This window comes from Pelecanus crispus, chromosome 6, assembly GCF_030463565.1.
Source record: "Pelecanus crispus isolate bPelCri1 chromosome 6, bPelCri1.pri, whole genome shotgun sequence".
Taxonomy (NCBI): Eukaryota; Metazoa; Chordata; class Aves; order Pelecaniformes; family Pelecanidae; genus Pelecanus; species Pelecanus crispus.
In genome coordinates, this window is record NC_134648.1 from 29,983,115 (window position 1) to 30,002,769 (window position 19,655).

The 19,655-nt window shown below is 57.6% G+C and overlaps 1 protein-coding gene across 3 annotated transcripts in view; it reads right to left on the minus strand.

The window, feature by feature from the left end:
* Positions 1 to 2,823: 2,823 nt before the first annotated feature.
* DGKZ (diacylglycerol kinase zeta) overlaps positions 2,824 to 19,655 on the minus strand; it is a 43,491-nt gene continuing 26,659 nt past the window's right edge. For 2 of the 3 annotated variants that reach the window (XM_075712007.1, XM_075712006.1), the window contains exons 8-31: positions 19,279 to 19,395; positions 19,115 to 19,186; positions 18,728 to 18,823; positions 18,366 to 18,448; positions 17,754 to 17,814; positions 17,254 to 17,367; positions 16,713 to 16,853; positions 16,128 to 16,206; positions 15,773 to 15,828; positions 14,645 to 14,707; positions 14,330 to 14,403; positions 14,107 to 14,218; positions 13,626 to 13,825; positions 13,238 to 13,338; positions 13,038 to 13,117; positions 11,520 to 11,589; positions 9,005 to 9,045; positions 8,212 to 8,402; positions 7,619 to 7,650; positions 6,796 to 6,839; positions 6,293 to 6,413; positions 5,716 to 5,752; positions 5,323 to 5,422; positions 2,824 to 2,947 (exon numbers count right to left, since the gene is read on the minus strand). In XM_075712007.1, the coding sequence (XP_075568122.1) occupies positions 2,831 to 2,947; positions 5,323 to 5,422; positions 5,716 to 5,752; positions 6,293 to 6,413; positions 6,796 to 6,839; positions 7,619 to 7,650; positions 8,212 to 8,402; positions 9,005 to 9,045; positions 11,520 to 11,589; positions 13,038 to 13,117; positions 13,238 to 13,338; positions 13,626 to 13,825; positions 14,107 to 14,218; positions 14,330 to 14,403; positions 14,645 to 14,707; positions 15,773 to 15,828; positions 16,128 to 16,206; positions 16,713 to 16,853; positions 17,254 to 17,367; positions 17,754 to 17,814; positions 18,366 to 18,448; positions 18,728 to 18,823; positions 19,115 to 19,186; positions 19,279 to 19,395 (2,202 nt within the window). In that variant the 3' untranslated portion in view covers positions 2,824 to 2,830. Of the gene's footprint in view, positions 2,948 to 5,322; positions 5,423 to 5,715; positions 5,753 to 6,292; positions 6,414 to 6,795; positions 6,840 to 7,618; positions 7,651 to 8,211; positions 8,403 to 9,004; positions 9,046 to 11,519; positions 11,590 to 11,878; positions 11,924 to 13,037; positions 13,118 to 13,237; positions 13,339 to 13,625; positions 13,826 to 14,106; positions 14,219 to 14,329; positions 14,404 to 14,644; positions 14,708 to 15,772; positions 15,829 to 16,127; positions 16,207 to 16,712; positions 16,854 to 17,253; positions 17,368 to 17,753; positions 17,815 to 18,365; positions 18,449 to 18,727; positions 18,824 to 19,114; positions 19,187 to 19,278; positions 19,396 to 19,655 lie in introns of all 3 variants that reach the window. The other variant, XM_075712005.1, reaches the window with a different exon arrangement.

Consider the following 19,655-nt stretch of genomic DNA (forward strand, 5'->3'; position numbering starts at 1 on the left):
GCTGGGGACAGCTCACCACAAAAAAAGGGCTGACAAATGTTTTGAAATCTGGAGGCTGCATGCTGCTGTAGTACCCACTGATAGCTGTGCGGCTGCAAAGGGCAGGGCAGGCCTGCCGCCGGGGCTGCCGCCTCCTGCCCCAGGGAGGAACAGCAGGCTGCCGGATCCTGATTCACACTTCCAAGCCTTTCTGGATCACTTGGGATGGCAGCGCGTTTTCTCCCTGTTCCATGTGTCACTGATCATCCATGTATGCCACAGACTAGGGGAGAAGGTCCTTCAGGACAAAGTCACTGTATCCAGCAACTGTCCCAGAAGCATGCTGTGCAGGGAAGCAGGCAAGGACCCGGCCCAGCAGGGAACACTCAGAGTAACCACAGTTAGGATGGGGGCAGGTACAACCTCAAGGGGTGTCACTCATGCAGTGCCCATTGCATTCTCACGGATGCAGCTGGAGACAGGAGCTAAAACATCCATTTCTTTATTTCAATGGCAAGAAACAACAACATCCAAACTGTCCAAGTTGAAAAGCAACAGGAACGCAGGCTCACGCCAGGCCCTTGGCCTGCTGGAGCTCGCACCCTCACAAAGTTACAAAAATACAGTCCTACAACAGCATCTAGGAAACACAGATCCAGGTATTGCACAGAACCCCTGCCCTCTGCGGGCAGGGCAACCAACACCCCCTCCGCCTTTGCCGAAATACAAGCCAGGCTTGGAATTGCACAGCAACTCAGCTCACGCGCGCATGGAGGGGCCAGGCGGGAAGGGGGACAGTGTGTCTCTCAACTACCTGTACAAAAACTGTAAGGGAAGATACAAAACCAGGGAGAAAGGGGGAAACTGGGGCTGTAAACGCCTGGGGGACGGGCTGGGCATCCTGGCTGGGGGGCAGCAGTTTGCACCTTTGAGAAGATGACAGTGCCTTGTCTGTCCATGGCCAGCGAGCAGTGCTGATGGGAACTCCGGGTGCTGTGGGAGCATCCCAGCTCCGAACTCGTCAGGATGCCATTGCTGTTGTCAATACTGCCACTGGCCCCTGGCACTCTGCACTGCCCTGTGCCTCTGCTCCCCACCACAGCATCCCCCGTCCTCCATGGGAACTCTGCCCCCTGGCCAGAAAGCCTGAAGGGTATTCTGGTTCTCTGCGGTATCTTCATACCCTTTTTTTGGTATTGGCATTAGGAGAGATTTGAACGGTGCCACCCAGCACTACTCAGCGGGCACAGCTGGGTGTGAGTGCAGGTGGGACCGCACAGACCCCACGCGGCAGCAGCATCCTCTCCTGGGACCCAAGCTGCGAGCAGCAACCTGCTTTGCAACCACCACCCACCTGAAGGTGCCAGGCAGGTCTGCAAGGCTCAGAGCCATCAGCTCTCCTCCTCTGCTGGCACCTCCTGGTCCCAGAGACTGTCAGTGCTGCAAAAGCCTTGCTGAAGGGCTGGCTTGATGCCTCTGCGGGTGCTCAGCACCCACAGCACCTGCAGGGGAGATGGGTTGTGGTGCCTCGTGCCCCATGGCAGGTGGTAAGTGAAATGCCATCCCATTGCAGGCGTGACTCAGGGCTGGGAGCCCTGGTGCTTCCTATGCATCCAAATCCCTCTTTCTGCTAAAATTGGAGAGGGTAAGCTGGTGGCCTGCCCAGGGAGCTTGCATCTGGGCTGGGTGAGCTCCCAAGTTTTCCCTGCAAAGCCCTGTGCCCATCTTGGGGGGATGGCAGGATTCAGACTGAGAGGATGCGTGTTGACAGGTTGGGGGGGGGGGCGGGGCATGGGGGGAATCCCTGAGAGCAGCACTGACCCCAGCACTGCCCCTCCAGCCCAGTGTAACATCTAGCATCGGCGGGGGGGGAGCCGAAGCAGTGAGGGCAGCTGGATCCAAGCCAGCATTTTGGAAATATAATGGGCTCCACTGCAGCCACTGCCCAGGCCAAGCACAGCTCTCCACCATGGCTACGTGCTGCAGCAGGCTCACAAAGAGATGCCCAGCAGACACCAGGAGTGCAGGCTGCCCCACCCAGCCCTGTGGAGGGAAGGACGGTGGGAGGGCTCGGTAGCCTTCCTCCATGCCATCCCTGCACTGGGCCAGACTGCCAACTGGCTGAGCACTTAAGGCAACTGGGGGGACAGCGGCTGCCCTGCTTCCAGCTGCGCCAGCCCCAGGTGCTCTGAGGAAAGGCTGGGTGCGCCAGGGACTTCCCTCCTGCCACAGAAGGCCCCAGCAGAGCAACACAGAGACCTGGGGCAGCCCCGAACCAACAGGAGGGACGAGGAGGCAGAGGCAGTAAAGTCATGGTGCTTCCCCTGGGGCAAGGTCTGAGGCTCATGGCTTCTGCTGTCTGCCCGCACAGCCTGTGCCTCCTGCGGCTGTGCCAGACAGGAGAGGAGGAACAGGACATGAACCTAGCCAAGCATCTAAAGGAGGGGCATTGCCGGCAGGGAGAGGGGGCAAACAATGATATCCCACAAGGATCATAGGTAGGAGCCTGCGGAGGGGACGCTGGCACCATTCCCGTGCACAAGGGTGACCCGGGGCTTCAGCCTGGCCTGCCCCAACAGGGCTGCAGGATGGAGCCCATCCAGGGCAGGGAACATGGTGGATGAGGGGTGAAGGGGTAACACACACAAAGAGCCAGGCTTCAAGTCCCAAATACCCACTGTCCTCACAAACAGAGTCCCAGCCCAGCCTGGGGCAGGGCTCCGCTGACGCTGTCTCCTCCAGGGACCAGGTTGACATCTAGGGAGGGCTGGGCCAGACTCACAACTCTGCCAGTTGCCATTGTCCTCTTCTTGTCCTGCCTGAGCTGGCTTGGGCTAAGGCACGCCGAGCACTACACAGCTGTCTCCTGGTCTTCCCGCTGGATCATCTGGTAGTGCTGTCGGTTCTCGAGGTAGGCAGCTAAGTCAGGGTCATTGGCTTTCTCAGCCCGGTGCTTGGGGGTGTCTCCCTGCATAGGGGAGGCAAAAGATGTCAGAGCACTGAGCGCTGCCTAAACACTGCCTCGGCACCAAAAGGTGCCCCCATTCCCCCACTGAAAAGGTGGCTGCAGCTGGGTCCAGCAGAGCCTGCAGCCGAGCCCCAAGGTGAGTGGGAGCCAAATGCCCAGGTGCTCCCGAGGAGCCCGACTTTGCTGCAGGGCTAGAAGCTGTCCCCTGAAGGGCCACTGGCCCCACGTGCGGGCCAGGACAGAGACCATCCCTGTGCATCACCGGCCCCCTGAGAGGAGACAAAGGTTGGTCCCCGTGACCTGCTCTTCCCCGGCGCTGGGGAGGCAGGCAGGAGAGGGTGAGGAATGAAGGGTATGTCTGGGGAATGCCCGGGAATACCAACCCCCCTTCCCTCTCGCTGCCTGGCTAGCGCTCCCATTCCCGGAGGAGGATCACATTTCACCAGCTTATTGCAGCCATCTGGACTGTGTCCACTAATGAACTCCCGCACTCCATAAAAAGCAAATCTGTTAACAGCTCCCAGCTCCGTCTCCTCTCCCCCTTTCTTCCCCCTGCTCCTCGCTCCTCCTCGCCAAGCGCCTGGGCTCTGCTGTGCCGCTGAGAAAGGCCGCGGAAACCTGGCGCTCTGCCGCTGCCATTGAAAACCGGCCCCGGAAGGGATGCCCAGCCTGCCTGGCTCGTCCCCTGGTGCGCAGCGGGGCACGGGCGGCTGCGGCAGGGTCTGGGGCCTCCAGGGCAACCCACAGCCGTATTTCTCCAGCAGGAACAATGGCCAGATGCATGGAGCCTCCGCCGGGCCTGGACGTGGCTGTGGACAAACGCCCACCTATGCATGGCTGTGGAGAGGTGCGATGCACCAAGAAACCCCCTCTTTTGCATATGCACCCCAAGACCCTGGCACACCCCACGGTCCTGCACACATCCCCCCCAACACACGCAGGCAGGGCTAGGGAGACCGCTCTGTGCTTTGGTGCCAGCTCTCCTCCAGGGCCTCATCTCCACAGCCCCTGAACGCAAGTGCTCATTTAACAAAGCGGGGGAAAGACCAGAGGAGGAATTGAGTTTCTTTCCCGTCCCTCTGCAGAAGCCCCACTGCAATGCTGCCTGCCTGCAGCCTGAAACCGGAGCTGCCAGGGCCCCTCTGCCCAGCCGGGCTGAGGCACGCCAACCGATAAGGCTCAGCCTCCCTCACCGCTGCAGGGTGCAGGATCGGCCCGCTCTGAACCCGTGGGTCTGACGCTGGGGCTTCTAACAAGGTGGGTTCGTGCCTGTGCAGGCAGGCTGTGACCCAGGGCCCACGCGAGGTCAGCGCAGCAGCGCAGAGGGGTCCCCAGACAGCTACAAACCTGCACACGTGTTTGCACAGGCATGTGCAAGCCCCGTTCCCCGGGGCAGCCATCATGCCTGTGCGGGGCTCCCTTTTCTGCTGACAGGTTGGGGGCTGCTCCCCTCCTTCAGGCAGGTGAGGGGGCTGGGGGCAGAGGGGCCGCGCCCCCAGAGCTGCCCTCTCCCCTTGCCTCTGCCGGCTGAGTCTCCAGCCAGGCCAGCCCCTCTTTGGGTGCTGTGCAAGGCCCAAGCCTTGGCCAGGACCAAGGAGCAGCAATGGGGAGCCAGAGATTGTCTGTACAGCATCTCCCTGGCAGCTGGCAATGGGGCTGCGCATTGTCTGAGGCAGCCCCCAAGCTCCACTGGCCCCAGCAAGTTTGCACCCCTCAGCCGGACTCCTGTGTCCCAGACCCACAGACTGCAGCTTCTCAGCTCGTTACTACAACTCCTCTGCTACAGCCCATCACCACAAGCCTCCACCAGACACATGCGACCATGTCCCTGCTGCTGCCCGCCAGTCTCAGGAGCCTCCCGCACCAAAAGCCCCATTCCCGTGACTCCTCTGCCGGGGCTGGCACAACTCCCCGGCACCAAGGCACGTCTCAATTAACTCTGCATGCAAGGCAAAGGGCTGCCACTGCCTGCTCCTGCTCCCCACGCGCCGGCTTCACCCGCCGAGAGGAGCTCCCAGTGCCCCCCATCACGGCTGCCTGCGGGGGAGAGTGGGGGGAGCCCTGCAGTTGGGAGGGAGCTTGCAGCAAGAATGTCCTTGCTCTGACCCCGGAGGGTGGGAAGGGGGAGACAGGGATGAGACATTCCAGCCCCTCGCTTCTAATTTAATAAAACAACAGGGAGAGAAGTGCAGGGAGGAGAGGGATTTAACCCCTCTGCAGCTGGGCTCCACTGGGCATGGATGCTTCACATCAGCTCCTCTCTGGCTGGCAAAGACCCCAGCCAAAGCACCCGAGCAAGGGGCTCCTGCTGGCCCAGCTCTTGCCAGCCCCCTGGTACCCCCAGGAAGCCTCACTGCCAGCCCTCCCGCCGTCACCTGCAGGTCCGTCTTCATGAGCGAGGCCCCGGCCTCCACAATGTAGTGGCAGATAGTGCGCTGGCGTAAGGCTGCAGCCTGGTGCAAGCTGGTTTCGCCACTGGGGAGGAGAAAGCGGGAGATGTGAGATGTCCCCCCCAAACGGGGACAAAGCAGCATGTGCAGGTGGCAGTGAAGGACAGCTATCTGACTGCAGCAGGAGCTCACGGCGGGTTGCATGCTTGTGCAGGCAGCCCTGGCAGAGGAGGAGGTGCTGCTTGGGGACAGTCAGTCCAGAGTGGACTGGGAACCATGGCTGGTAATTACAGTGAGGACAGCTGATAAGTGCCCAGACAACTGGTCACCTCGCAGAGGGTCTGGCCAATAGGTAATGCAAGTCAGTCAGCAACTTACTTCTCCTCCTCCGTGGCATCAAGGATTTCTGAAGGGGCTGTGGAGAGAAAGACAGTGTAGGGTGAGTGAGACCTGGCTGCGGGGCAGACGGACCCACCTAATCCCTCCCCAGTCGCACCCTGCGTCTTTCCACAGGGGCTGCTATTTCTGTCCATGCTGCCTGCGCCAAGGTCCTGGCTTCAAAGCACTCAGGCCAGCAATGGCATCTGAGCCCAGCTGAGACCAGGGAAGAAGAGTTGTTGTGGACTCATTACAAAGAAATACCTAAATAAAAATAAAGCAGCCTCTATTTCAGTGGGAGCTGCCAAAAACAACAGGTCAGCTGCCCTGAAGGCAGAAGCAGGACACTGAGAAACGTTTCCCAGAGACATGCTGGTCCCTGCCAGGACACGGTAATAGCCATGGGGGCACCCCAGTACTGGCAGACAGATGCCAGGGAAAGCCCATATGCCAGGAGGATGTAGCAAACCAGGAGGGAAGGGATCTAAGCCCAGGATCACGCCTTCCAAGCAGAGGGTTGGGCTTTTACAGCTGCCAGGTTCCTTTGCTTAAGGGTGGCACTCTGGCCCCAGCTCACCGTTCTCAATGATGTATTTGACGATGTCCTTGCTCCCTGATTTCACGGCATGGTGGAGGACGGTCTGGCCCGAGGAGTCTCGCACCATCAGGTCTCTTCCAGCCCGGTGCAGCTCTTGGAACTACAGGATTGCCAGATTGCTTGCGATGAGTTGCCTTTCCCAGCTCCAAGCCCCAAGCCCCAGAACTGTGTCCCTGGGGTGCTCAGCAGGTTGTATGGATATTTGGGACCTGGTGGGGAGCTCTGTCCAGCTCAGCCACACTGCCAAGTCCCTTCCCTCCATGTCCCCCAGCCGAGGAACAAGGCTTCTTGCCAGGAGCCTGCCTGGTTTCCAGCCACTGCTCTTGGAGGAAGGCCCTTGACAGGAGCTGCTCGAGGGCAATCCCTGAGTGCGGCTGGCAGGGCTTCCCACAGCCCGAGGGGGATGCCAGCTGAGCAGGCTGCGGAGCAAGCACCCAGAGCCAGCCCTGGCTGCTATCGCAGCAGGCAGCGGGAGCACCTACCTTGCTGAAGTTGCCGCTCTTGGCAGCCTCTATCAGAAGGTCGTCTGCAAAGAAGGGAGATGGGTCGGGGTCAGAAAAGCCAAGCTGTAATGCCACTTATCTAACTGGGGAGCCGACAGTTGGGCACCGGAGGCTCAGCAGTCAGCTGGAGCTCCTCCAGGTGCTAACCCCTTGGTCAGACTGGTTTTACATGGCTCCCCCACCTTCAGGCATATAAGGGACAAGCCAGGGGATGGAGGGAGACCCCACGTAGCTGGGGGTGCAGCCAGACCTCAGCCCCAGGGAGGTGCGCGTGCAGGGGGAGTAGTCTTTGCCCATAGGCAGGATGACCTGCGATGGAAGTGGGGAGCAGATCTCCTGGGCGTCAGCCAGCAGCCGAGACGCCTCTCACCCATGACTCACACTTCCAGGCACTGGGCTCCACTCAAGCTCCAGGAAACTCTTTCCATTTTCTCAGCTTGGCGAGGCCCCTGACTTTGTGCTCCCACCTCCAGAGCTCCCGCCACTGCCTGGCAGGGACAGCCCCCCAACCCAGCCCACAGCACTCGGCTCCGCAGGTGGGGGATTAACCCCTACACCATGCCATTTCCTGCACAGTGGAGTTGGGAAGGTACCTGGCCAGGCCTCTCCACAAATCACTGTCAGGTCTCTCCTGCTCACCTCTGGGGTCACCCACCTGAGGGGCCCTGTGGTCCCACCTAGCACACAGACAGCAGGGCTCCTGCCTGCATGCCAGGGAAAGGATAGGCCAAAAAAACCGTGGCGGGGACCCAAAACAGCAGGACCTGAGAGAAGGTGCGACAGGGGGTGGGACAGAACTCACCTTTGTGCGGGAGGCAGCACTCAGGCTCAGCGCTGGAAGGGAAGAAGAAAAGGCATAACCAACCCTGCCAGTCCTGGCAGCAGATCACCCAAAAGAGCACACGGTGGGTGAAGGGATGGCTGTGGAGAAGCCTGCCCGTGGCACTCCTCCAGCAGGCAGGAGCAGAGGCAGGCCAAGGGACTTTGCTGCTCTTTGGTCATGCCATCTGCTTCTTCCCCCATCTGGGTTCTTCCCCATCCCCACTCCCATTTCTACTGCTCCCAGCTCTGTTGCTCACCTGTACCCGAGGCCAGCCTGACTTGTGCCAATAGACACCCATGCCCTTTGCTCCATGGGCCAGGCGCTGGAGCTTGACCTCATGGCTGAGCTACCTGGTGATGTCCCGCCGCCTCCAGCAGCACTGGCTGGGGAGCATGGAGGATGGGACAGCATTTCACTGCTTGGTCTAACTCAGCATTGAAATCCTGCTTGCCTCCTCAGAGCCCCCTGTAATCTGGCCCAGAGATCAATGCAGTGAAGCCAACCCTGGCTCCTCCATCACTGCCCATCCTTCCTGAGGTCCAGCACCCCATTCTCTCCCACCCCAGACTTACCTGGGGGCAGGAGAGGAGGGTGGAGAGGAAGAAGAGGAGGGGAATGCGAAATGGTGCCCTGTGGGTGTGGCAGACGAGTCAACAAGGTCAGGCATGGCAGGAGAGGTGCCCACGGTCTGGGTGATCACCAGCTCTGGGTCCAGCACATAGAGTTCATCCTGAGAGATCTCTGTCACATAGTTGAGGTGCTCCTGAAAGACACAAATCAGCCTCCTCATAAGCAAGACCTACTTCTTCATAGCTCCACCTCCCATCCCCTCACATGCCATGCCTTGTAGCCCACCCACTTGCTCAGCAGAGTGATGGTGGCTCAAAGAGTCCTGGGACCTATGCCTGGGAAGCCTCCGCATCTCCTTGTCCTTCTCAGGCTTCCCATCTCCTCTCAACCTAGCAGCTGACCCATACACCTCATCTCCATGTCCCCCTCTCCAGATCATTAGGGAAAGTATTTAATGCTGGCTAAGATGACCCCAGTCAGGGGTGCCTGGCCAGCCTTGCTACATTGCTATTCCTTTCCTGCTCCACTGTAGGGTTCTGCAGGCAGCTTCTAACCCAAGTCTCTGTGCTCCCACCCACGCTTCCTCCCTTTCCATGGGAACCTGGAGGTGCTGGGGCAGGTCCTGGGCCAGGCCAGTCACACCATCCCTTGGGGGATGCCACAGGGCCGGGCAGTGGTGTGCCCTGCATGTCCCCGAGGCTGAGCCTGCCTGTCGGTCCACCTGAATGCAGGACACTCAAGCACCTTCCCAGTAGATGCCAGGGGGACAATGGCAGAGGATGAGGCCACACTCACCTGTGCGCGGTCTATCCTGTAGAACCGATCAGCTGTGGTTGCTGTAAGACAGGGACAGAGCAAGACAGAGTGATTCTTGGTGTGGGATGTGGGAGACAGCCACTTTCTGCCACCGAGAGGTAGTGAACTATCTAGCCACTTCGTAGCCTGCACAGAGGGGCACAGCAAAGCAAACAGCCCCCCTGACCAGGAGCAGCTCCCTCCCTTTGGGAACCTGCTGTTCTCTTTACCCGAGAGGCAGCCTCTTGGGCCTACAGACCACCATGCCCCTGTGCAACATGCCTTTGCTTGCTACCTCCTCCTCAATGACTCCTGGCAGGGAGTCACAGGGAAGGCAAGAACATACCTGGCTGACGCTGTGGCCTTTCTGGGGGCTTTTGGGTGCTCCAGCATTAGCCTGAGCAGATGAAGCTCAGGGCTGTGCAGCGCATGTCTCAGCATTCACTTGCACCAGGTGAGGAACTATTCCAATTTAACATGGTGCACCTTGTGCATGGGGGCACTAAGCAGGGCTGGGAGAAGAGGGAGCGCAGCCTCCCGCTGACTTGACTGAGTAAGGTCCCAAGGACCACCACGAGGCCATGTCAGAGCTTGTGACTGCCAGACAGAATGGAGTGTGCCACCACCAGCTGTAGATCCAAGCCCCTGTCTCCTAGGGCAGCAGGAGAGAGCTTCAAACCAGCCTCCAGCCTGTTGCTGGCAGCAGCTTGTCCAAGTGCATCCCTCTGCTCATTCCTCTTCCTTAGAGGAGAGATCTCTAGAGCAGGAGAGGAGCTCCTTCAACACCAACAGAGCAAGCGGCTGTGCTGGAGTCAGACTCATGCAGCCACCACTCCCAAGGGAGCAGGGAGAGACTGGGGATTTACAGCATCACCAGGGGAGAGCAGGACAAACAAGAGCACAGTACCAGGACAATTGGGTCCCCACACAATTGGGTGGCACCTCCCCTGTGTTCCACCATGCTGCTGGTGCCTGCCCAGGCAAGGTTGCTGTGGTGGGACCCTTGGGGACCTGGGGAATTCTCTCCACAAACAGAGTGGGGACGCGCCAGAGCAGATGAGTGAAAGAGCTCCGTTTATCCTGTCCTGGCTGGAGATTTACAGCCAGGGAGCTGCTGCTGAAGGCCTGTAATTCAGCCACTTGAATGAGCCTGTGCCATCTTGAATGAGCCTCTGGCCTCCTTCCTGACACATTTTCCTGAGCCCAAAACCTGCTGCTGGGAGACTGGCAGGAAGAGGGAAAGAGGTCCTGGTACAGCAGTCCTGGTAGTGACACCTGGGAGCAGCAGCGCCAGCAGTCCCACATGCAGGGCTGGAACCCCGAAGGGAGAAGCCGCATCCTGTCTGCCCAGCACGAGGCTTCCCAAGCCCGCTTTGCAACCCACGGCTGTGCTCTGCTATGCTTTATGCCCTGCTACTGGGAAGTCAGGGAGAGGAAGTGCCACCAGCACTCATTTCTCTTGGTGTCCTGGTTTCGGCTGGGATAGAGTTAATTTTCTTCCTAGTAGCAGGCATAGTGCTGTGTTTTGGATTTAGTAGGAGAAGAATGTTGATAACACGCTGATGTTTTTAGTTGTTGCTCAGTACTGCTTATGCTAGTCAAGGACTTTTCAGCTTCCCATGCTCTGCCAGGTGCACAAGAAACTGGGAGGGGGCACAGCCAGAATAGTTGATCCAAACTGACCAAAGGGCTATTCCATACCATATGACGTCATGCTCAGTATATAAACTGGGGGGGGTTGGCCAGCAAGCAGCGATTGCTGCTTGGGAACTGTCTGGGTATCGGTCGGCGGGTGGTGAGCAATTGCATTGTGCATCACTTGCTTTGTATATTATTATTGTTATTACCATTATTATATTGTTATTATTATCATTACTATTTTACTTTATTTCAATTATTAAACTGTTCTTATCTCAACCCAGGAGTGTTTCTCACTCTTACTCCTTCGATTCTCTCCCCCATCCCATCTGGGTAGGGGGAGTGAGCGAGCGGCTGCCTGGTGCTTAGTTGCTGGCTGGGGCTAAACCATGACACTTGGCCAGCTTCCAGGTACAGAGGACGAGCTCTGGAGCCTCTTGGTCAGTGAAGGCAAAGGGATAGAAGAAAGCCACTTTCAGGCAGGGGGGAAGAAGCAGCTGGAGCCCAGCAGGGAGCCGGCTCCCATACCACTGGGATGCTCACGGTGAGCCTTGCTCCCAGTGTGCTGGAGCAGGGTGGCCCCCTGCCTGCATGACACAGGAGAGCAGCCCCAGCAGTCCCGCAGCAACGGGACACATGCCACAAAGCTGCCTTCAGCTCTGGGGGCAGGAGACCAGCAGATGCCCCTCGCTCCACTTGTGGTCAGCAGCCAGAGACACAGCCTGGGGCAAAAAACTGCTGCACTCGGCCTTAAAGCCCCCAACACCCATGGGTCCCGAGTCCCATGTGGCTCTCAGAGGCTTGTCACTAAGAATCTGTCCCCTCACTCCTCCAAATTCAGACACAGTCAGCACTCCCAGGGGAAGATGATACTCACAGTCCAGGAAGCACCACTTGGGCGACAGCTTCTGGGATGACAGTGTCTTCGGTTTGGCTCCATCTCCCTCCTGCATATAAAGAGAGAGGATAAAGTCGTGTCTCTTGGCTTCCCCATCTCTTCCCAGAGTGTCCCTCCTGCTTTGGGAGGTCCCTGCAGACATGAAGGACCACAGGCGCTTGGATGGAAAGGGGAACTTGAACACAGGCACAGCACACAGTGACGGGGAGCAGCATGGGACAGACTGGAGCCGACACACACCAGCTCACTGGAGAGAGAGGTGCCACAAGACGAGCCCATGAAACCGGCATGCTGGACATGACAGATGGGCCCAGGGGACGGAGTGAGGCCATACACACCTGAAAGAGCAGGTGCTCTAAAGCAGAAGGCTGTGGAGGGAAATCCTGCAGAAAGGCAAGGTGTGCCGTTACAGCCTTTGTCTGGTCGGCCCCCCAGCCCCTCTCTCATCCCATTGGTGTTGCTTAATGTGCTGCCATATTTGGCTTTACACACTGCCTGGCCAAGGTCCCTAGTCCCTGCCCTGCAGGCCAGAGCACAGTGGTTGTCCAAGGAGAGAGAAGAGGTAAGCCACGAGGTGACTGAGGAACACCAGCCTCAATGCACAGCTTTAGAGGTGCAAGAGACTACAGAGGCATCAGTCTATCAGGCTGATGCCATAGGAAAGTGCTACCCTCTGAGCCCAGGAGCTGCTAGCCTTGTGCCTGTCTGCATGTCCTCACCAGTGCCTGGGCACAAGGTGGGCAGGGGATAGTCATGCAGAGCAAGGAGCAGATGCCAGCCTGGGCAAGCAGCTCTGCAACTCAGCCCTGCAGGACACTATGCACATGCTGGATGGGATTCCTCAGGCACAAGAGGCAGCTAACTGGGGACTGAGCAAGGTCCCTTCAATCTTCTGAGAGAAAAAATCAGACTGAGCAGTGTGGCACCAGGAGGCACGCTGTGGGCTCAGAAGCCATTGCTCACCAGGAGCAAGGGTTATGCAGCCCATGTCCGGGTCACGGACACACGCACTAGCACATTGGCAGGAGCACAAAAGTTAGTACTTGCAAATGAAGAGAGCTGGAGGGGGGAGTACCCCTAATCCAGGCACCCTGGGAGGGGCATAGCTGTGCCAGGAAACACGGAGCCCACAGAGGGCTGAAGAAACACAGCACAGCAAACAAAGGGACAGAGGAAAGGCCTCCCCAAACACCCAGAAGGTGATAGGCCCTATAGGATGTATGCTGCCTTTTTCCACTGCCCCATAATTTTTCTGGGCCACTGACACTCTGGGCCTGGAGAGAAAGGTCAGAAGAGCAACACTGAGAAAGAAGCTGCCAGAGAGTAGGGAGCAACAAGTCATCCAGCTTGGGATCCTGCCTCCACCATGGGGTGAAGGCAAACTGTGACCTGCTACCAGAAGCAGGAGCATGCAGGTCAAGGAGGCTTAGAAATCTCTTCCCTGAGCCCCTCCATCCTCAGCATCCAGCTGTGAACATTTCCCATGCAAACCCTCACCTCCTGCAGCCTCTCAATTTGGGTCCGACACAACTCCAGGTCGCTGTCTCCTGGAACCACAATGATCCCCAGCGGCACAGCTGCATGACACGGCACAGACACAACTTAGGGAGCAGCCCATGCCCCATCCCCAACACCTCACACAGCCGAGCTGAGGGCGCTGCGGCTCCCACCCCCTGGTCATTCAGCTGGTCACTCACAGGCTTCCTTGAGCTTTTCCTTGTCATAGTGTAGTGCCTCATAGTCACGCATGCTGATTCGGCTCACCCGGATCCGCAGCCGCTCAGGCACTGGCTGCTGGCTGCGTGCAGGGGGGAAGGAAACGGGAAGGGATCAGAAAGTGACAGCCCACTTGTTATCCCACTCACCCCTCCAAAACAGGCAAGAGCACAGACTGGGGTGGGGAGCTTGGCACCAGCAGCTGCTCCAGCATCAGGGTCTGGCCATACTTCTGTGACCTGATCCCTTCCCAGAGCCATCTTGAGAGAGGATCAAAATGCCTCTGGGAGTGATGGATCAGTCCCATCCCTTCCCCCTCCATCCCTTCTGCTTTGGAGAGGAGGTGGCAGACTGATCTGAGGAACCTACTCATTGAGCAGAGGCATGGAGTTGCGCCGCTTGGTCTTCTGCACCATGTTGGCTTGGTTGCGCAGGGAGATGTGGATGCAGGAAGCCGCCAGCTTGCAGGGCTCTCCATCCACCTGCATGGGGATGGCCTTGGACGTGGTGAGAACCACCTGCCGGCACTGGCACAGCCGTTCTCCATGGCCACCGACCTGCAAGGCAGCCTGTGAAAGGGTCCAGAGTGAGAGCAGAGCACAGACTGAGGGGTGGATGGGGGGAGGCACCCATTGTCGGCCAGATGCCACAAGTGAACCAAATTCTGGAAGGGATCCACAGAGACCAGGGCATGACAGCACCTCGCCTAAATCTCAGAGAGCAGACACTGTCACACAGGCCAGCACTACAGCTCCTCAGGAGGGAAGCTGGGGAGCTGGCCCGATGCCTGGTCAATGGGACCAGTCGCTCCCCTCATTGCTAGCTACAACTGGCAACAGCACCAACTCACCAGGGATGTCATGGTGAAGCCAATAACTTCAATGCAGCCGTCATCGTGGCGCTGCGGCTCGAAGTCATGGTGCTCCCCGGGGTTGCCCCAGGGCATGGTGCCTGCACAGTACCTGTGAAGGGATGGCAAGCAATGCATGGACAGGCCCCCCAAACCTGGGCAGGGATCTGTGGCACGGGGGTGAGGAGCCCAGCACATGAGGGCAGGTCCTGGGGCTGCTCACCTGGGGATGTTCAGGAAGACCAGGCACTGGGGCTTCAGGTCCTGGATCTTAGAGGTCAGGTCTGTCCCATCGCACTGGAGACAACACAGGGGCATTCAGGCTGCTGTAAGGGGGTGCTTGGCCCACCCTACCCACCTGGGAGGAAACAATGTCCCTCTGCTCCCCACGGTGACTGTCCTCCAAGCCAGGGGAAGCCAATGTTCCCAGGAACACATCCTCTCCCCAGTCCTGAGATATCCAGTGTGCCAAGGGACCGCTCCTCACCCCCCAGCAGCTCAACTCCCTCCCTGGCCCAGAGCACCCCTGCATACTCACAACCAACTTGACGTGCTTCGCTAAGTCTTTGGAGCTCCCTGTGAGGAAGTCGGAGAAAGCAGTCTGCCAAGGCAAGAGACAGCGTTAGTGCCCACATGTTCACCAAAACAGTCAGCCAGGAAGCCTGCCACTGACCTTCAGACCTCAGCTGCTGAGAGCAGCAAATGCCTTCCTTATTCACTGGCAGAAGTCCTCTCTTCTCCCCTCCCAAAACAACCTGATCCATTCCTCTGGCCACTTTGCCTACCCAAAACCTCAGGGCACCTTTAGAAACGCCCCCCAGTATTCCCATGCCAGCCCAGTCTCAGCTGTAGGGAAGAGCTGGCAACGTGGGTCTCCTCTTGTGAGAGACTTGAGTCACAAGAGACAAATTCAGTCTCAAGCTGCACTGAAGTACCATAAAAAAGAGCTGATGTGACCTGATCTAGAGATATGAGGAGAGACAGTATGGCCTCTGTTACACAGATCCTAGGGTCCCCTTTGGGTTTAACTGTACAGAGAGGAGGGGAGACACAAACAAGAGAGATGCAAGACCGTACAGAGTGACACTTGGCCTTTAGTACTGCTCAAATACTGGTCACCCAGCCACATGGATAGGGAGGTATATTGAGGAGCGGGGGATGGACAAAGACAACACTGAGACACAAAGCTCTAGAAATGAGGTACAGGAGGGTGGCATAATTAGCCAGGGAGCGGTAACTGGCCCAAGGTACAAAATGAAAGACCAAAGTAGTGTGGGGACTCTATGGAAAGGCTTCCCGTTCCTCTGCAGGGGGCACAGCCTGCCTCCCCACAGCTTCGAGGAGGTCCTGTCTGGGTGACTGTCCGCAAGCCAGAGAACAAGAACAATAGTGGCAGGAGATCAAGACAGCAACTGTACCACAGGCCAGAGAGCAAGCTGTACCACCAGCAGCGCTTGCAGCCAAAGAGGAGCTGTGACTCCCAGGGCTGCAGCCTTTCTCCAGCACCCCTCCAGCTTCGGAGGGTGCTCAGCTTGGGTGCACGTGAAGGCCCCTGTAACTCAGATGAATGAGTTGAGGGTGCGGACAGGAGCTGGGGCCATGCCTGTGCTCCAGCTGACACTAAGGCTGCTATGAAGGCATGCCCAGATATTCTCCACACACTCACCCCAGCATAGAACATTTTATTCCGAAACCGGCTGTTGAACTTCTCTGGGTTGGCCTCTAGGGAAAGGAGAAAAAAGTCCAGGTCATTGGCCTGCACATGGAAATACTTCACTTGCCAGCTCTCCCCAGACATGGCTCTCCAGCCAGCCTCAGCCAGGAGGCAGCCCCTAGCTCTCTTCCCATGCAGGCACCCCTCTTCCCCCTCTGCAGCCTCCCCTTGCTCCTCAGGTTTCATCTTCAGCCCCGTCCCTGGGGAAATCTCATGTTCACTTTTCCCAAGGAGCATTTTATGGGCCCACCTCTGGGGCACCCTGTCACCACAGACCCTGCCCCAGTCCTGCCACCCCCCCCCGTACCTCGGGATTCATGGAACTCCAGCGTCACCCGTGCGTCAAAGCCAAGGCTGAAATAGTTATTAAAGACATCCAAGGGGAGCTGAAACGGAAAGGAGGAACAAAGATGAGGCTGCCAGCCTGTGGCCACGGCAGAGACGAGGTCAGGCTATAGCAGAGCCAGGCACCGTGCTCACGAGGCTGAGGGAGCAGAGGCTTGCCCTCCCCCCAGGAAAATACAGGGGTTACCAGCCTGAGACAATGGACCCTGGCTCCTAGGGGCAAGAGACATGCCCCAAGGGGACATAGTCTGCTCTCCAAGATACCTGCAATCACCCATGTTTCTGCTAAAGAAACAGTCTCAGAGGGGACTGGGCTTACATCTGTTGCAAGCTATGGTTAAAAACCTCTGGTGGACATTTAGCTCTGATCTCTACGCACCTCGCCATGAGTGCCATGGGTCAGAGCCATGAGGAGAGGACTGGAATTGGAGCAGGGAAATGCCAGCCCAACACTGTAGCCCCAGGTGCTGGGGCTGCTGGAGCCAGTGGGAGAAGGAGAACACAGACCCCCAGTGCAGGGAACGAACGTGGAGAGTAAGTGTCCCACCTTGTCAGCGGCCGCCTCATCCTTCTCCTCAGGGTTCGCGTCAGGGTTTGGCTTCACTTGGAGGTTCCAGCGATCGAGCTGCACAATGTTCCCATCTTCCACGTGCGACAGGATCTTGGACAGAGGCTCATCTGTGTAACCCTGGTGAAGAGCAGGACTTGATGAGTCTCCTACCTGCATCCTGCAGAGATGTTGTCTTCTTTGGGAAGACATCCCAGAGCAAAGGGTGCGGAAAAGACCAATTCTACTGGAACGCTAACAAAGTGGGACTTTAAATTTAAAAACAATACATCTTCCTTCTAAAAATCTCCCAAAGTTTGAAATAATAATTGCTTTTGTTAATGTCCTAATATATTATAACCTAATTCAGAATAATTCAAATGTCAGAACAGTAACATCCAAACTGCACTTATTTGTTGGCCGGTAGTTAAGGAAAGTCAAAACAGCCAGCCAGTGCAAATCTCCACCCGTATGTCTGGAACCAGAGCTGAAGCGCTCAGCCCCCCTCTGTCAGCAGTGAGCTATTCTGCCCGTCACTCACCCCACCCCAGTTCAGCGTCCTGGCCAAGTCATTCCCTGTCCCCAAAGGTAGGATGGCCACAGGAGGAGGTGGGTTGAGGCGTAACTGGTCCAGAATGGAGAGTATCCAGCCCACCTGCTCAAGCAAGAGAGTGCAAAGAAATGGTTATTTCAGAGACTGGCAGCACTAGCGATGGCAGAGGGGCAGAGATGGGGTCCCCTTAGCCACCATCAAGGCTATTCACAGTCTTTAATGCTCCAAACAGGTGCTGCAGGAGATACCAGTAACCCCAGTGAGGACACTGGCCTCCCAAAAAGGGCGACAAATCCAGACATGCCACAGATGAGCACTCCCTGGAGCAGTGTATGAGGGGACCCACTGTATCCAGTGCCACCAGCTGGACCATGGACACAGTGCGCACATTTTGCCCCATTCTGGATTACAGCAAGGAGGGCTGTGGGTGGCACTGGAAAGGCCTGGGGCGAAGGATATCGCAGGCACGAAGGGGCCAGGGGACTCACTGTGCCGTCTCCCCCGCACGCCAGGATCCGGAGGTTGTGGACCTTGCGGTACAGCTCCAGCCTGCAGGGAAAAGAGAGGGTAAGGAAGGGAGGGAAGAGGCACCGAAGGTGTTACGCAGCAACTTGCAGGGCTCCCTGCCCTTGCAGAGCCCATGGCATTGACAAAGCCACTTGTGTCTCCCTCCCCATTGCCACAGCCATTCACAGCCGCGGGCAAAGCCACAGTAACTTTGGCTTCACCAGTCCTTGCAGAGGAATAGCGGGGTGTCCGCAGTCCGCATGCATGTAGATAAGCTGAAATGCAGCCAGCAGACAAGACGCACGCAACATTAATGGAACATAATGAACTAGATTTGGGAATGTCACCCTAAAGCTGGTCTCTCTGCCACTAGCCTTAAGATTAGATGAGCCCTCCAGCAGGAAGCACTGTAAGGCCAGGACTGTCCGCAAGGTATCCCAGAGAGGCCTCTCAAAGCATGACCGCGTTGGAGGTGCCTTTGCCCAAGGCAGGTATGGAGCATCAGGCCTCCACTAGCCACGGGAAGAGCTCTGGGGAGGAATCTCTGGGGCAGGGATGGGGGAGAGAAGGGTGCTGCCCCCATCAGTACTCACGCCTCCTTGGGTCCACCCTGGCTGAGGTCAAAAACTTGCCGTGGGTTGAGATACCACATGAAGGATTGGATGATCTTGGCTCCCTGTGAGGACAAGAAAGACTTCAGCAGGGAACATGGAGTTCCCAGTGGACAGAGAGAAGGCACCTGGTCTCGAGGACAGGCCAAGACAACGGCGTTCTGGGGGGACTCAGGCAAAGCCTGGCCTAGGTGGGAATTGCCGGGCAGCAAACTGGCATTGCGGACGTTGCCTTGCCTCTTTTGCAGCTGAGACATTATCAAAACTATGCTGAGTCCTCAGCAGCCAAAAGGCAATGTCCCCATAGAGCTGCCTTCTCAGGGAGATGTAGGACAAGGCCATACCTGATTCCCACCACTCTTGGGGTTCACAAACACCAGCAAGGGTTTCATGAGAGGAGCCGGCATGGGCTTGATGACAAAGGGTTTCCACCTCCCTTCCTGCAAGAGACACCGCAGGTCCTTCAACAAAGCCGGCAAAACGCAAACTCCCACCTCCAGCTGAGCCCCAGCATCACACACGGTCAGGAGTGGGAGGAAGAGAACATCCCAGCCACCCTGTAAGCCTTACAGCTGGGATTTGCCCTGCCAGCAGTCACCCTCTCACCACCTCGCCCTCCTTAACCCCAGCGCAGACCCCGCGAAGCCCCCTTGTTTCCCAGTCCTGCTCCTCACTGCCCAGTCCCTCTGCCCTTCCAAGACAAGGTCATTCCCTGTCCCCTCATCTCTTACCTCGGCCCCCTTTTTGCTGGATTTCCGTTTGAACGATGTCCTCTTCTTCTTCTTACTAGATTTTAGTGGATTCTAGAGAGAAAAGAAACAAACACAAAAACTCCGTGAGGAGCTGCTGGGCAAGCAGGAGTTCTGAAAGAGCCACAAGGGCTGAGGTGAGTTACCTGGGGCCGTCGGACCCGCAGAATCCAGGTGGGAGGAACAACAACAGCAGCGTGAGCCCCCAGTGAACAGGGCTCCTCGATGTGTTGCAGCATGAAACACGACACTTTGCTGTGATACTGAGGAAGAAGTAGAGGAGAGACAGACAGAAAACTCAGCTGCTCAGCTTGCTGGAGACCTTCTCCTCCCAGCTCCCCCATGCCAGTACAAGGAGTGCTGGAGGAAACCATGCAAGAATTTTGTAATGGGAAGGCAGTGAGGAGAAAGTTTTTCGTAGGAGCTCCCAGCTACCACAGTACAGCCTCTCCCAGTAAGAGAAGCTGTAAGGGCAGGCTGCAGAGAAGCAGACTGGGGGGTCCCAGCAGAAAGCAGAGGTCAT